The 14,888-nt window shown below is 39.4% G+C and overlaps 1 protein-coding gene across 2 annotated transcripts in view; it reads left to right on the plus strand.

Moving 5' to 3' along the window:
* bmpr1bb (bone morphogenetic protein receptor type 1Bb) overlaps positions 1-14,888 on the plus strand; it is a 103,475-nt gene that overhangs the window by 56,297 nt on the left and 32,290 nt on the right. For both annotated transcript variants that reach the window (XR_016149413.1, XM_089126039.1), the window contains exon 4: positions 13,905-14,046. Coding sequence is in view for 1 of the 2 variants with exons in the window: in XM_089126039.1 (XP_088982165.1) it covers positions 13,905-14,046 (142 nt within the window). In the remaining variant the exon portion in view is untranslated. The remainder of the gene's footprint in view (positions 1-13,904; positions 14,047-14,888) is intronic.

Consider the following 14,888-nt stretch of genomic DNA (forward strand, 5'->3'; position numbering starts at 1 on the left):
GAGTCAACTAATGTAAACTATTGAACCTTTACGAAAGCACCGTGATTCGGCTTCTCAGGTGAAGTGATCGTGATGTGTGTGTGTGTGTGTGTGTGTGTGTGGGTGGACTGGAGCAGGTGCTGCTGGTCTCTGTGAAGCGCTCTGCGTTCTGGCTCACTCAATAAGATGAAGTCATGAGTCAAGGACAGACTAGAGTGGGAGAGAAGTGTGTGTGTGTGTGTGTGTGTAGACGCAGCAGACCTTCACGGTTCCTCCCGCACAAGGAGTTCCTCCTTCCCGAACGCTCTTCCCCTCGTGTGGATCAACACACACTCAGGACAACAGATCTGTGGTGTGTTTAGGGCAAATTCCCACAGGCAATGTTCCCAGGAGTGTGTGTGTGTGTGTGTGTGTGTGTGTGAGTGAGTGAGTAACTAATCCTGCAACCCTGAGTTTGTTGAACTAGCTTCATGGTACAGGCCCCATATATTATATCGTGTGTGTGTGTGTGTCGAGTCTGAATCAGATCTGCTGCGTCTCTTCTTCCACCGCTGATGTTTTCAAGGTTACGAGTTCCTGCCAAACATGAGTGTATTAGTTCTCAGGAACTCGTGGTTTCTCTCCCTTTTCTTTGACGGTTAAACATGTCTTTAAAACAGCGGCTTCTGTTCCTCTAAGACTCGCTCTCTATGGACCGCTACATTGTTTTATGAACAAAATTAATACTTTTATTGATCAAGGAATTAAACGGATTGACAGTGAATACATTTATAATGTTACAAAATAATCTATTTCAAATAAATGCTGTTCTTTTGAACTTTCTATTCGTTAAGGAATCTTAAAAAGTAAAATCTATGTTTTCACACACAAAAAAAAAAAACAGTTTCCAACACTGATAATAATCATAAATGTGTCTTGATCATCAGATCCTCATATTAGAGAGATTAAAAAGTTATTTTAAATTCTCATGTTTAACAATATTACTGTTTTTTCTTTGTGTATTTGTAATCAAATAAACGCAGCATTGGTGAGCAGAAGAGAAGAAAACATTACAAATCTTTACGAACTTTTGCATTTTCTCTATATATTATATATATATCTATATATGTAAATTGTGATTGAACACAGAACAGCTAAATCTTGTTGTTTTATAGTTTAGTTTTAATAAATGGACAGTGTGAGGTGTGAATAAAGCATTTCATGCAGGAAAACACTAGTTTTGCATTTGCATCATATGACGCCTCAACAGAACTCACACACACTTTAAAGGGATAGTTCACTTTGAAATTAATTTTTGATATGTTTTATCTTACCTCAAGGGCATCCAAGATGTAGGTGTCTTTGTTTCCACAGTATCTTCAATTTTGACATTTTTCAGTCAAACCGTTGTTGTCTATCATACACTGGAGGCTAAGGGGGTCCACCAAAGAGCAACACAGAGAAGTCCAAATTAAACGATTTAATGATTTGTAAATGTAAGTACACACTGATGGCCTAAGACACGAAACGAGCGGTTTTTGTGTGAAAACCAACAGTATTTATATCGTTTTTACCTCTTGTAATCATAGCCATGACAAAATGATCTGACGGCACGGGCGCTTCGGTCTGGAAGTGATCGCTTGCGTGCCGACGTCACTCTTTGTTTATACAGAGATTTCGGAAGTTTTACCTTTCACTAAACATATTTAGATATACGGGAAACCGCAATGGAAGACGATTTCGGTATATCTAAATATGTTTAGTAAAAGGTAAAACTTCCGAAATCTCCATGTAAATATTAAGCGATCACTTCCGGCGTAACATTGAAACTGATTCAGTTCAGTTCAGTTCGACATTGCACAACTGATTCAGATCACTGTGATTACAAGAGGTAAAAACGATATAAAAACTGTGTCATAGGCCATCAATGTGTACTTACATTTACGAGTCATTAAATCATGTTTAATTTGGACTTCTCTGTGCTGCTCTTTGGTGGACCCCCTTAGCCTCCAGTGAATGACTGATCTAGACAACAACGGTTTGACTGAAAAATGTTAAAATTGAAGATACTGTGGAAACAAAGACACCTACATCTTGGATGCCCTTGAGGTAAGATAAAACATATCAAAAATTAATTTCAAAGTGAACTATCCCTTTAACACACTCGAGGGGCATTTGCTTTTATCACATTCCTCTGATTCAACACATGAGCAGCCGCTCCTCTCGTTAGCATCACAGACGAGCCTCCGTAACCAATCCGAGCGGCGCGGGGGAACCCACGGATTCCGGACCGGATCCGGATCAGATTCCTGCGCACTGAAACCGATCCGGTCAGATGTGGAGCCGCACCTGTGGCCCCGGGCCCCGGGGACTGAAGCCCAGAGACCCAGTCCCCGACCGGACGATCTGTCCTCGAGCCTAGCTCAACAAACTCAGGACTACAGGACTAGCTGACAGAACCAAACCAATCCACCCGGGCTGTGTTGGCTCCACGATCCTGATCGTCAGCTCTCTCTGTCAGCGTCGTGGTTTTCTAGTTCTGTGTGGGACAGAGCCTCGTCTCGTGTTCATGCTAGTCTAGTTTCATGTGAGCGCGTGGCTCGTGCTTTGTCTAATTGTTAGCTCCTCCCTTCTCGTTATCTGTTTGATAATTAATAGGGCTGGGTATTGACACAAATTTCACAATTCGATTCGATTTCGATTCACAAGCTTGCAATTCGATTCGATTCGATTCAATATTGATTATTTTGGATATCAGTTACAATAAATGACAAATGTTCTCAAGGAAATCAAATCTCTTAACGAATTCTGTAAACTATGGGAGTCTAGTTGTAGCCTATAGGCTTCATTAGCCTAATATGAAGGTAATAATGAACTGTTTTGTAGCTATACAACTACTTAAATTACACTTATTTATTTTTATAATAAGAAGATTATATGAAATATAAACATTTAAATTGTGACATTTATAACATTATAACATTAAGATTATAATGCATATGTAATATGGTGTATATATTTAGCAAAATGCTCCTCTCTAGAGTTATTTTTTCTAGCTGACTAACGAGTTTATGTGGGTTTTCTGAGGTAAATATGACGATACATTGATTACAAGCTGTTTAACTGACGTCTTTCCACGGTTGAAACGCTGATTGAGCGAATCAATGTGACATGATGCGGATTTGGATAAGTTGTACTCTATCTTTAACACACTTTCAGATGCTCGTTCATGTTTATTTGGCGCTGTGACTGGTATTATTAAGCCGGAAGAGAGATCAGCGCTGCTGTTTCTCCAGAGCGATCTCACGCCACAGCGACAAAACGCTATTTATGTTTTTGAATTTCTAAAGAAAATGGACGTAATTTGAAAATTGAGACTTTGTTTCATAAATTCATATCAATAGTAACAAAGGACAAAGATTATTGCGATTTTTTTGGATGCGCGCAGCCGTGATACAATGTCCCATTCATTCAAATGAAACAGGATGACTAATCGATTCTTGAGATTTAAGAATCGATATCGGTTCGTAAAAATGAGAATCGATTAATATCGAGAAATCGATATTTATTACCCAGCTCTAGTAATTAACATTCCTCACCTGTTGTCTCGTTACCCTCCTGTGTGTGTTTCCTTTATATCCTTCTTTGTGTTTTCAGTCCAGTGTGGTGAAGAGATGGGTCCCAGCGCAGGACCCCATTAGTATGCCTGATCTAAATCTGTTTTTGCGATAACTTGTAGCTAACGTGAGCTGTTTTGGCGTTATGTGTAGCTTGAATGCTAAATCCCACTGCTATGTGCAAGATAAGATAAAAAAAAGTCATCAAGTGATACATTTATTTGTATAGCACTTAGAGAGAAAAGGCCACGAAATTTAAAAATACTACATTTATTTTGTCACGAAATTTAGTTTTAAGAGTTTTTCAGTCAAGAACTTAAAACATAAAAGTTAAAAGACATTAATGACTCATTATAACGTAGTTCAAACGTCTTCTATAAAGTGATTTTCTCTGATTTGTAACCATGCACTAAAGGGATTACCCATAAATCTAGCTTTGAACCAATCAGATTGCTTGGGTCCTAAGCTGGGACTCGTTCGTTTGTCTTGTTCCCAGTGTTTTTGCCTTGTTTGTTTTGGTTTTATCCCCACGCGGGAGTTTTGTGTGTACTTAGTATTTTGTTAATTAAAATCTTACCTTTGTTTTCCTGCAATTGAGTCCTCGTTTATGTTTTCTGGTTATCTTCTTCTTCATTTTTTTGGAGATTCGCATCGATTTTGCGCATCACCGGTTTCCTGATTATCACGTGACACTCAGGCTTTATACTGAGTTAGGCGTGACATCATAGCGTGTTTACTAGTTGCCATATCAACACTATATAGAGAGAAACAATGCTCTAAAATTCAGAAATCTTTGAAGATATCACTGAACATTTATTTAACCATAGCAGAAGTACATTTATTTTCTTTTCATTTTTCATCTCTCTGTTTGGTATTTATTTTAAATCAGGCAAATCTGATATTATGTTAATGTCCAATCTGTTATTGAACAGTCGATACGGTTGTTTAATGCTTCTCTAACTGCAGAACACGAGCCGGGTTTAAAGCCCAGTTGTGCCGGCGGGGCATGTTGTCACACTGCGTTACAATGAGCCCCTATTACAACTATGATACTCTATTCTATATTTTTATGAATTCTGTTGATAAATCATGAGGAAAAAGGCAAATAAAGACAGTCAATGTTCAGAAATGATTGATTATTAATATGTTTTGAACTATGCTGTATAGCTGTTGTTGTCAAACTCAAAAATGTGTTGATTTTTAATTATAAAAAATGGCATTATTTTTAATGAAAACTTAATGATTGTATTTTATTGAGAAATTATTTCAATATCTCTTGTATATTTTTTGATCAGGTCATGTTCTAATGTACTCCACCTATGGGGCATGTTGTCACAGTTCACTTCGGGGTAAATTAGACAGAAGTATACACTGTATTAATAAAACAAACACACATAATTGTACTAGACGTGTGAAATCACTGTGTGGAAAAATAAATACTCTGAACCCGAAGTAGATTTACACAAACTGAGAAAGTCAAAAGCGTCAGGTTGTGCCCCGCTCTCCACTAATATGTAACGGTAAAGTTTGCACTGCCTTCATAAATTAATTAAAAATCATCTTACTCAGTGGGCGGTGTGTGTGTGTGTGTGTGTGAATTTGACTTGAGATGGTTGTAGGGAAATATAAGTGGGTGTGTGTGTGTGTGTGAAAAGGTGACTGCAGTAATAATAGTTACGGTGACACTGGCACACACTCACATGACCGATCGCAGCAGCTGCATGCGTGAAACACACAGTGTGTGTGTGTGTGTGTCTAAACATGGTGTGGAACAGCTCAAGGGTCACATGCTTTTGTTCTTCTCTCCGTCTTGGTCCGGTTGAAACATCGGTTGCGAGCCTGTGTGTTCGTCGTGTTCCTCTCATGAACAGCAGCTTCAGTCGAGATGTCTGCTCACACACTCCTCCTCACCGCACACGTCACGCAATCTCAACACATTTAGTAAATGCTCATGCTCATAATTAATAATAATCATGGATTTTCATCTGAAAATCTACATTTTTGTGATTTATTCCATCTGAATTTCATCTGTTTATTTTTTTGTCATTGGAACATTTACAGTGTACATTTATTTTAAGTTGAATATTAAATGATTTATTAAATGTAGTTATATTTTTGTTTTGATACTCTAGTTTTATAATTTTTTTGCACATTTTGTTTTATTTTCTGTACCTTCTACTTAATTTATTTTGTTTATTTTATTTTATGATCTATTTATTTATTTATTTATTTATTTATTTATTTATTTATTATTTCAGTACTTTTTATTTATTTTATGATCTTTTTATTTTATTTTTATTTTCTCTACGTTTTTGCACTTTTATTTTATTTTATCTATGCTCTATTTGATTTAATTTTGTTTATTTTATTTTCTGATTTTATTTATTTATTTTGTTTTTATGCACTTTTATTTTATTTTATCTACTTTCTGTACTTTTTATTAAATTTTTTGTTCTTAATTTTTTGTTGTAGCTCTACAGTTTGGAAAATGTAAAAATGCTAAAATGCTGATTGGATGAGGATATATATGTGTATATATATAGAGAGAGAAGCCGCCTTTCTGTTTTCCTTGTTGTCATTATGGAACATTGATCAGTGTGTGTTGTGTTCAGCTCTCTTTAACTCAATGCTAAGTTAGTTAGAGTGTGTGTTCAGGTGGAGTGTGTGTTAGTGTGTTGAACTGTTAGAGTGTGTGTTCAGGTGGAGTGTGTGTTAGTGTGGTGAACTGTTAGAGTGTGGGTTCGGGTGGAGTGTGTGTTAGTGTGTTGAACTGTTAGAGTGTGTGTTCGGGTGGAGTGTGTGTTAGTGTGGTGAACTGTTAGAGTGTGTGTTCAGGTGGAGTGTGTGTGAGACGCTGAGACTGTCAGGTCTGAACACGACTCGTTTGATCGCTGTGATGATTTATTATTGCTCATAATGTTAGACAAAAATAAACAGGCTAAATGAATCGTCCGTCCGCCTGGAACTTCTGAAAGAGTTACTAGAAAAACACACTAATAATGCTGATCTCACATCAGTGTTTGTGCAGATGAGTGTGTCATGTGATCGTTGGTTTCGTCTGACTGTGAGAATAGACTGGTCTCGCAGGTCAAAGGTCACTGCAGAACCGCAATCCAGATATGTGTGGAAAATTATATATGAATAAATCACAGTAAAAGTGTGCACTATGAAGGTCCCTAGACTACATCACAGTAAAAGTGTGCACTACCAAGGTCCCTAGACTACATCACAGTGAAAGTGTGCACTATGAAGGTCCCTAGACTACATCACAGTGAAAGTGTGCACTATGAAGGTCTCTAGACTACATCACAGTGAAAGTGTGCACTATGAAGGTCCCTAGACTACATCACAGTGAAAGTGTGCACTATGAAGGTCTCTAGACTACATCACAGTGAAAGTGTGCACTATGAAGGTCTCTAGACTGCATCACAGTAAAAGTGTGCACTATGAAGGTCTCTAGACTACATCACAGTGAAAGTGTGCACTATGAAGGTCTCTAGACTACATCACAGTGAAAGTGTGCACTATGAAGGTCTGTTTTGTGTGTTTTTTGTAAAGTGAGAATCATAGCTGAGGATATGATGTGATACGTCTGGCCCAGCCCTGTTTGAGACAGTGTTTTAACAGAGACCTCAGAAGCTCAGCGGGTCAGTGTGTGTGTGTGTGTGTGTGTGTGTGTGTGTGTGTGTGTGTGTGTGTGTGTGTGCGCGCGCGTGCGCGCGTGCGTGATGGATGAATCCTGACTCCTGTGTGAACTCACTGAGGTCAGAGATCTGTGTGTCCGCGAGATTTACTCCCTACACCTGGAGAACTGAACAACCTGATCCCCTCTCTCTCTCTCTCTCTCTCTCTCTCTCTCTCTCTCTCTCTCTCTCTCTCTCTCTCTCTCTCTCTCTCTCTCTCTGCTCTAGTCATTAACTGAGACTTCAGTGAATGACTAGAGCAAAATTTAGTCTCCAGAAATTCTCCTTGCACAATTCAAATGAGATCTTAAACAATTTATAGTTTAGTTTTTTTATTGTAAAACAGACAAGTATTTATTTTGTATTAGTATTATTCATTTCTTCTGGGTCTCTGCAGTTCTAAAAATGCAGAAACATTCCTTTATAATACACTGACTGTGGCATAAATACATGTATCTGTTCTGCCAGGAGTGTGTAAAGATGAGCATCGACGTCAGGACAGGAGTGTGTAAAGATGAGTGTCGACGTCAGGACAGGAGTGTGTAAAGATGAGCCTCGACGTCAGGAGTGTGTAAAGATGAGTGTCGACGTCAGGAGTGTGTAAAGATGAGTGTTGACGTCAGGAGTGTGTAAAGATGAGTGTTGACGTCAGGAGTGTGTAAAGATGAGTGTCGACGTCAGGAGTGTGTAAAGATGAGTGTCGACGTCAGGAGTGTGTAAAGATGAGTGTTGACGTCAGGAGTGTGTAAAGATGAGTGTCGACGTCAGGAGTGTGTAAAGATGAGTGTCGACGTCAGGAGTGTGTAAAGATGAGTGTCGACGTCAGGAGTGTGTAAAGATGAGTGTCGACGTCAGGAGTGTGTAAAGATGAGTGTCGACGTCAGGAGTGTGTAAAGATGAGCGTCGACGTCAGGAGTGTGTAAAGATGAGTGTCGACGTCAGGAGTGTGTAAAGATGAGCGTCGACGTCAGGAGTGTGTAAAGATGAGTGTCGACGTCAGGAGTGTGTAAAGATGAGTGTCGACGTCAGGAGTGTGTAAAGATGAGTGTCGACGTCAGGAGTGTGTAAAGATGAGTGTCGACGTCAGGAGTGTGTAAAGATGAGTGTCGACGTCAGGAGTGTGTAAAGATGAGCGTCGACGTCAGGAGTGTGTAAAGATGAGTGTCGACGTCAGGAGTGTGTAAAGATGAGCGTCGACGTCAGGAGTGTGTAAAGATGAGTGTCGACGTCAGGAGTGTGTAAAGATGAACGTCGACGTCAGGAGTGTGTAAAGATGAGTGTCGACGTCAGGAGTGTGTAAAGATGAGTGTCGACGTCAGGAGTGTGTAAAGATGAGCGTCGACGTCAGGAGTGTGTAAAGATGAGCGTCGACGTCAGGAGTGTGTAAAGATGAGTGTCGACGTCAGGAGTGTGTAAAGATGAGTGTCGACGTCAGGAGTGTGTAAAGATGAGTGTCGACGTCAGGAGTGTGTAAAGATGAGTGTCGACGTCAGGAGTGTGTAAAGATGAACGTCGACGTCAGGAGTGTGTAAAGATGAGTGTCGACGTCAGGAGTGTGTAAAGATGAGCGTCGACGTCAGGAGTGTGTAAAGATGAGTGTCGACGTCAGGAGTGTGTAAAGATGAGAGTCGACGTCAGGAGTGTGTAAAGATGAGTGTCGACGTCGGGAGTGTGTAAAGATGAGCGTCGACGTCAGGAGTGTGTAAAGATGAGCGTCGACGTCAGGAGTGTGTAAAGATGAGCGTCGACGTCAGGAGTGTGTAAAGATGAGTGTCGACGTCAGGAGTGTGTAAAGATGAGTGTCGACGTCAGGAGTGTGTAAAGATGAGCGTCGACGTCAGGAGTGTGTAAAGATGAGTGTCGACGTCAGGAGTGTGTAAAGATGAGTGTCGACGTCAGGAGTGTGTAAAGATTAGCCTCGACGTCAGGAGTGTGTAAAGATGAGCGTCGACGTCAGGAGTGTGTAAAGATGAGTGTCGACGTCGGGAGTGTGTAAAGATGAGCGTCGACGTCAGGAGTGTGTAAAGATGAGCGTCGACGTCAGGAGTGTGTAAAGATGAGCGTCGACGTCAGGAGTGTGTAAAGATGAATGTCGACGTCAGGAGTGTGTAAAGATGAGTGTCGACGTCGGGAGTGTGTAAAGATGAATGTCGACGTCAGGAGTGTGTAAAGATGAGTGTCGACGTCGGGAGTGTGTAAAGATGAGCGTCGACGTCAGGAGTGTGTAAAGATGAGCGTCGACGTCAGGAGTGTGTAAAGATGAGAGTCGACGTCGGGAGTGTGTAAAGATGAGCGTCGACGTCAGGAGTGTGTAAAGATGAGTGTCGACGTCAGGAGTGTGTAAAGATGAGCGTCGACGTCAGGAGTGTGTAAAGATGAATGTCGACGTCAGGAGTGTGTAAAGATGAGTGTCGACGTCGGGAGTGTGTAAAGATGAATGTCGACGTCAGGAGTGTGTAAAGATGAGCGTCGACGTCAGGAGTGTGTAAAGATGAGTGTCGACGTCAGGAGTGTGTAAAGATGAGCGTCGACGTCAGGAGTGTGTAAAGATGAATGTCGACGTCAGGAGTGTGTAAAGATGAGAGTCGACGTCGGGAGTGTGTAAAGATGAGCGTCGACGTCAGGAGTGTGTAAAGATGAGTGTCGACGTCAGGAGTGTGTAAAGATGAGTGTCGACGTCAGGAGTGTGTAAAGATGAGCGTCGACGTCAGGAGTGTGTAAAGATGAGTGTTGACGTCAGGAGTGTGTAAAGATGAGTGTTGACGTCAGGAGTGTGTAAAGATGAGTGTTGACGTCAGGAGTGTGTAAAGATGAGTGTCGACGTCAGGAGTGTGTAAAGATGAGTGTTGACGTCAGGAGTGTGTAAAGATGAGTGTTGACGTCAGGAGTGTGTAAAGATTAGCGTCGACGTCAGGAGTGTGTAAAGATGAGTGTCGACGTCAGGAGTGTGTAAAGATGAGCGTCGACGTCAGGAGTGTGTAAAGATGAGTGTCGACGTCAGGAGTGTGTAAAGATGAGCGTCGACGTCAGGAGTGTGTAAAGATGAGTGTCGACGTCAGGAGTGTGTAAAGATGAGTGTTGACGTCAGGAGTGTGTAAAGATGAGTGTCGACGTCAGGAGTGTGTAAAGATGAGTGTTGACGTCAGGAGTGTGTAAAGATTAGCCTCGACGTCAGGAGTGTGTAAAGATGAGCGTCGACGTCAGGAGTGTGTAAAGATTAGCCTCGACGTCAGGAGTGTGTAAAGATGAGTGTCGACGTCAGGAGTGTGTAAAGATGAGCGTCGACGTCAGGAGTGTGTAAAGATGAGTGTCGACGTCAGGAGTGTGTAAAGATGAGTGTCGACGTCAGGAGTGTGTAAAGCTGAGCGTCGACGTCAGGAGTGTGTAAAGATGAGCCTCGACGTCAGGAGTGTGTAAAGATGAGTGTCGACGTCAGGAGTGTGTAAAGATGAGTGTCGACTCTCAGCTGCAGAATCCCAGAAGCTGTTCATCTCGCCCAAGAACAGAACGACTAAATCAAGAGAAACGAAACCAGTGTTTCTCAGCTGAACTCCACAGATCTGAGTGTGTGTGTGTGTGTGTGTGTGGGGTAGTCTCAGGTTTCTGTGACCTTGCCGGTTGGTCATCACTGATCTACACAGTGTTTGTTGCTTTAGTGTGATTGGCCGCTGCACTGAAGCTGCAGTTTCTGAATATTCCAGCACTGGAGTGTGTTGCATCTCGTTTGTGTTTCCAGCAGTGTCTGTGTGTTTATTATTTATAGTGTGTGTTATTAACAGCATTGTAATGTAAGCAGTGAAGCTGCTGTTCTGTGTCTAAGGTGGACACAACCTGTGTCTGTAAGCTGATGTCATGATGTTTGAGTAGTTTACTAATGATCATCATGAGAATGAGTATATCATACCGATGAGTATATTATGAGTATATCACACCCAGATGAGTATATTATGAGTATATCATACCCAGATGAGTATATTATGAGTATATCATACCCAGATGAGTATATTATGAGTATATCATACCCAGATGAGTATATTATGAGTATATCATACCCAGATCCAGATGAGTATATTATGAGTATATTATACCCAGATGAGTATATTATGAGTATATCATACCCAGATGAGTATATTATGAGTATATCAGACCCAGATGAGTATATTATGAGTATATCATACCCAGATGAGTATATTATGAGTATATCATACCCAGATGAGTATATTATGAGTATATCAGACCCAGATGAGTATATTATGAGTATATCAGACCCAGATGAGTATATTATGAGTATATCAGACCCAGATGAGTATATTATGAGTATATCATACCCAGATAAGTATATTATGAGTATATCATACCCAGATGAGTACATTATGAGTATATCATACCCAGATGAGTATATTATGAGTATATCATACCCAGATGAGGTTATTATGAGTATATCATACCCAGATGAGTATATTATGAGTATATCATACCCAGATGAGTATATTATGAGTATATCATACTCAGATGAGGTTATTATGAGTATATCATACCCAGATGAGTATATCATACCCAGATGAGGTTATTATGAGTATATCATACCCAGATGAGTATATTATGAGTATATCATACCCATATGAGTATATTATGAGTATATCATACCCAGATGAGTATATTATGAGTATATCATACCCAGATAAGTATATTATGAGTATATCATACCCAGATGAGTATATTATGAGTATATCATACCCAGATTAGGTTATTATGAGTATATTATACCCAGATGAGTTTATTATGAGTATATCATACCCAGATGAGTTTATTATGAGTATATCATACCCAGATGAGTATATTATGAGTATATCATACCCAGATGAGGTTATTATGAGTATATCATACCCAGATGAGTATATTATGAGTATATTATACCCAGATGAGTTTATTATGAGTATATCATACCCAGATGAGTTTATTATGAGTATATCATACCCAGATGAGTATATTATGAGTATATCATACCCAGATGAGGTTATTATGAGAATATCATACCCAGATGAGTTTATTATGAGTATATCATACCCAGATGAGTATATTATGAGTATATCATACCCAGATGAGTATATTATGAGTACATCATACCCAGATGAGCATATGTTTTTTTTAATGTCTAAATATGTGTTTATTGCCAGACTCCAAAATCTGATTATTTGTTATTGTTAAAGCCATTATTTCATATGGAAAAAGTTTGATTTGATTGACAAAATATTTTAGTTTGTTTTGTATATTTTTTGGTTAGGTCATGTGACATTTTAAGCTGTTACATGGTCATGTGACCTATTGGGGCATGTTGTCACACATTTCCATTCTCTCAGGGTAAACAAAGAAATTAAGCAGACACTGCAATAACGAAACAAGAACACAGAAATTGTACTGCATTTGGGAAATTAATGAACCCCGAATGGATTTATAATTTGGAAAAATTGGAAACTATTGGAAACAAATTGGAACTATAATTTTCAAACTATAATCCTATAATTAATATCTAACACTGAAATAATATTAATTTCAAGTGTTTATTCAATCACATCTGCTGTTGTTTAAGCTTTTATGTGGGTCGTCTAAATGATTCTGTGGAGATCATGATGCAATGTCTGATTCAGGGTTAACTGATAGAATAGAAGATAATAGAAAATACAATTCAAAATATTAATGTAAACTATAATAATACCGCAGTTTAGGATGTTAGTTTTTACCGTTTACAAGTTTACTAGAGCCATTTCAGTCTTTCTATTTAATGTTTAATTCGATGTGTTTCTTGCCGTTTCTAATAATTGATGAGATTTTCCAGCAGTTTCTGAGTGGAAGTTGTTTTACAGTGAATCCTGCATGATTTTTTTCTTCAGCGTATGATAATATTGGTTGCCTGTGGTGAAATATGATTCGTGCTGAAGCGTCACGACCGGTCCTGGCGACATCAGTCTGTCTCAGAGACTCGTGGGTATTTGTGATAATCTTGTCAAGGCCGAGAGCATCTGTGGCTTTATCTTCTTGGCAGCTGTGATATCAGAACAGTACGAGCTGTTCTTCACACACACACACACTGATGAATCACTAACATTAACACAAATACATGGATCTTCACACTCGTCTCTCATGTGTATTTGAGCCGTTTTGCACATTAGGGTGAAATCGATCATCAGTGATAAAGTATAATCCTCTGTGATTTATGAAATCTGCTTAATTATGAAGATATTGTGTGTTTAATTGCTGTGAAGAACTACACTACTGAATCCTGAAGTTATTTTCAATCGCAAAACTCACTCCAATGATCTTTGTTTTTATGTAGACTGTATAATACGCTGGTTCAATCAAATATCCTCATTGTGTCGTGATCATTAGACCATCTACAGATTCATAAAAGCATAAACACAAATATTATATCAATATTAGGCAGATTTAAAAATTATTGAGGAATTTACATCAAAATATAGTCAAGTTTATTTGTAAAGTGCTTTTCACAATACACACTTACATTATATATTTAATACAGATGAATCCTTATTACAGCTATAGAAGTTATTCAGTCAAAGCAGATTATGTTAATGTTTGTAATATCTTTTATCGTGTATGATTTTAATGTGAATCTGTGTGTTTGCAGGGAATGTGCTGGACACCATGTTACAGAGGAATTCTGGGAAGGTTTCGGCGGGCGGCAGCGAAACACCTGTGATTCCAGAGAGGATGTTATTATGCCACTGTTATCATCACTGTCCTGAAGACTCCACCAACAACACCTGCAGGTAGAACACACACACACACACACACACGCTTTTACGGTAACAATTATATGTCAAGGCATGAGGACATTAACATGCACTGAAAATGCAAAAAAAAAAAAAATTACTATTATATTCATAGAATATTTTTGATTGATTGATTTAATACAATATTTATATAGAAATGTGTGTTTACTACACTACTATTAATGGATCTACTAATATATCTAATATCAGGTCGTAGCCAGCCTATTGAAAGGGGGGGGGGGGTATTCAAAAAGTGGACCTTTTTGCAGATTTTTTCCTCCTTTTGTATTAATTGTGAGGTTCAAATACTTCATCTTGGTGATCTTTTATAAACTAATTTGTGCTTTGCATTTTGAACCTTTGGAATCGACTCTCAATTCCCAACGCCGAGGAATCGATTCTTTTTGGACTCAAACCCCAGCCCTATCATTCAGAGGCGATGCTTCTTTACCGTTGCGAGAACCTGGCGAGAACTCTCTCTGAACTGCACGTGCGGCACACACACACACACACACACACACACACACACACACACACACACATCCAGCTACAATAATCATATTACTTTGAAACAGCAACCCAGAATATTTATCACAAGCATTGATTAAAACAATGATGACAATAAAAAAAAAAAAAAAAACGACTTAAATCCTGGACCTTTGGCAGAGAGGGGGGTTGCCTGTGGGCTTGCATATAGACGAATCCGACGAGCGTTCTGTGTAGGCTGCCATCTTGTGGCGACGCCATTACTGAGCTGTTACACAGGCATATAGACATATGCACCGGTATGTAAACAAACCTCGGTGATAACGCGAACTCACCCTCGATGACAGCTACAG

The sequence above is a fragment of the Pimephales promelas genome, chromosome 23 (genome assembly GCF_988280905.1).
Source record: "Pimephales promelas chromosome 23, fPimPro1.hap1.1, whole genome shotgun sequence".
NCBI lineage: Eukaryota > Metazoa > Chordata > Actinopteri > Cypriniformes > Leuciscidae > Pimephales > Pimephales promelas.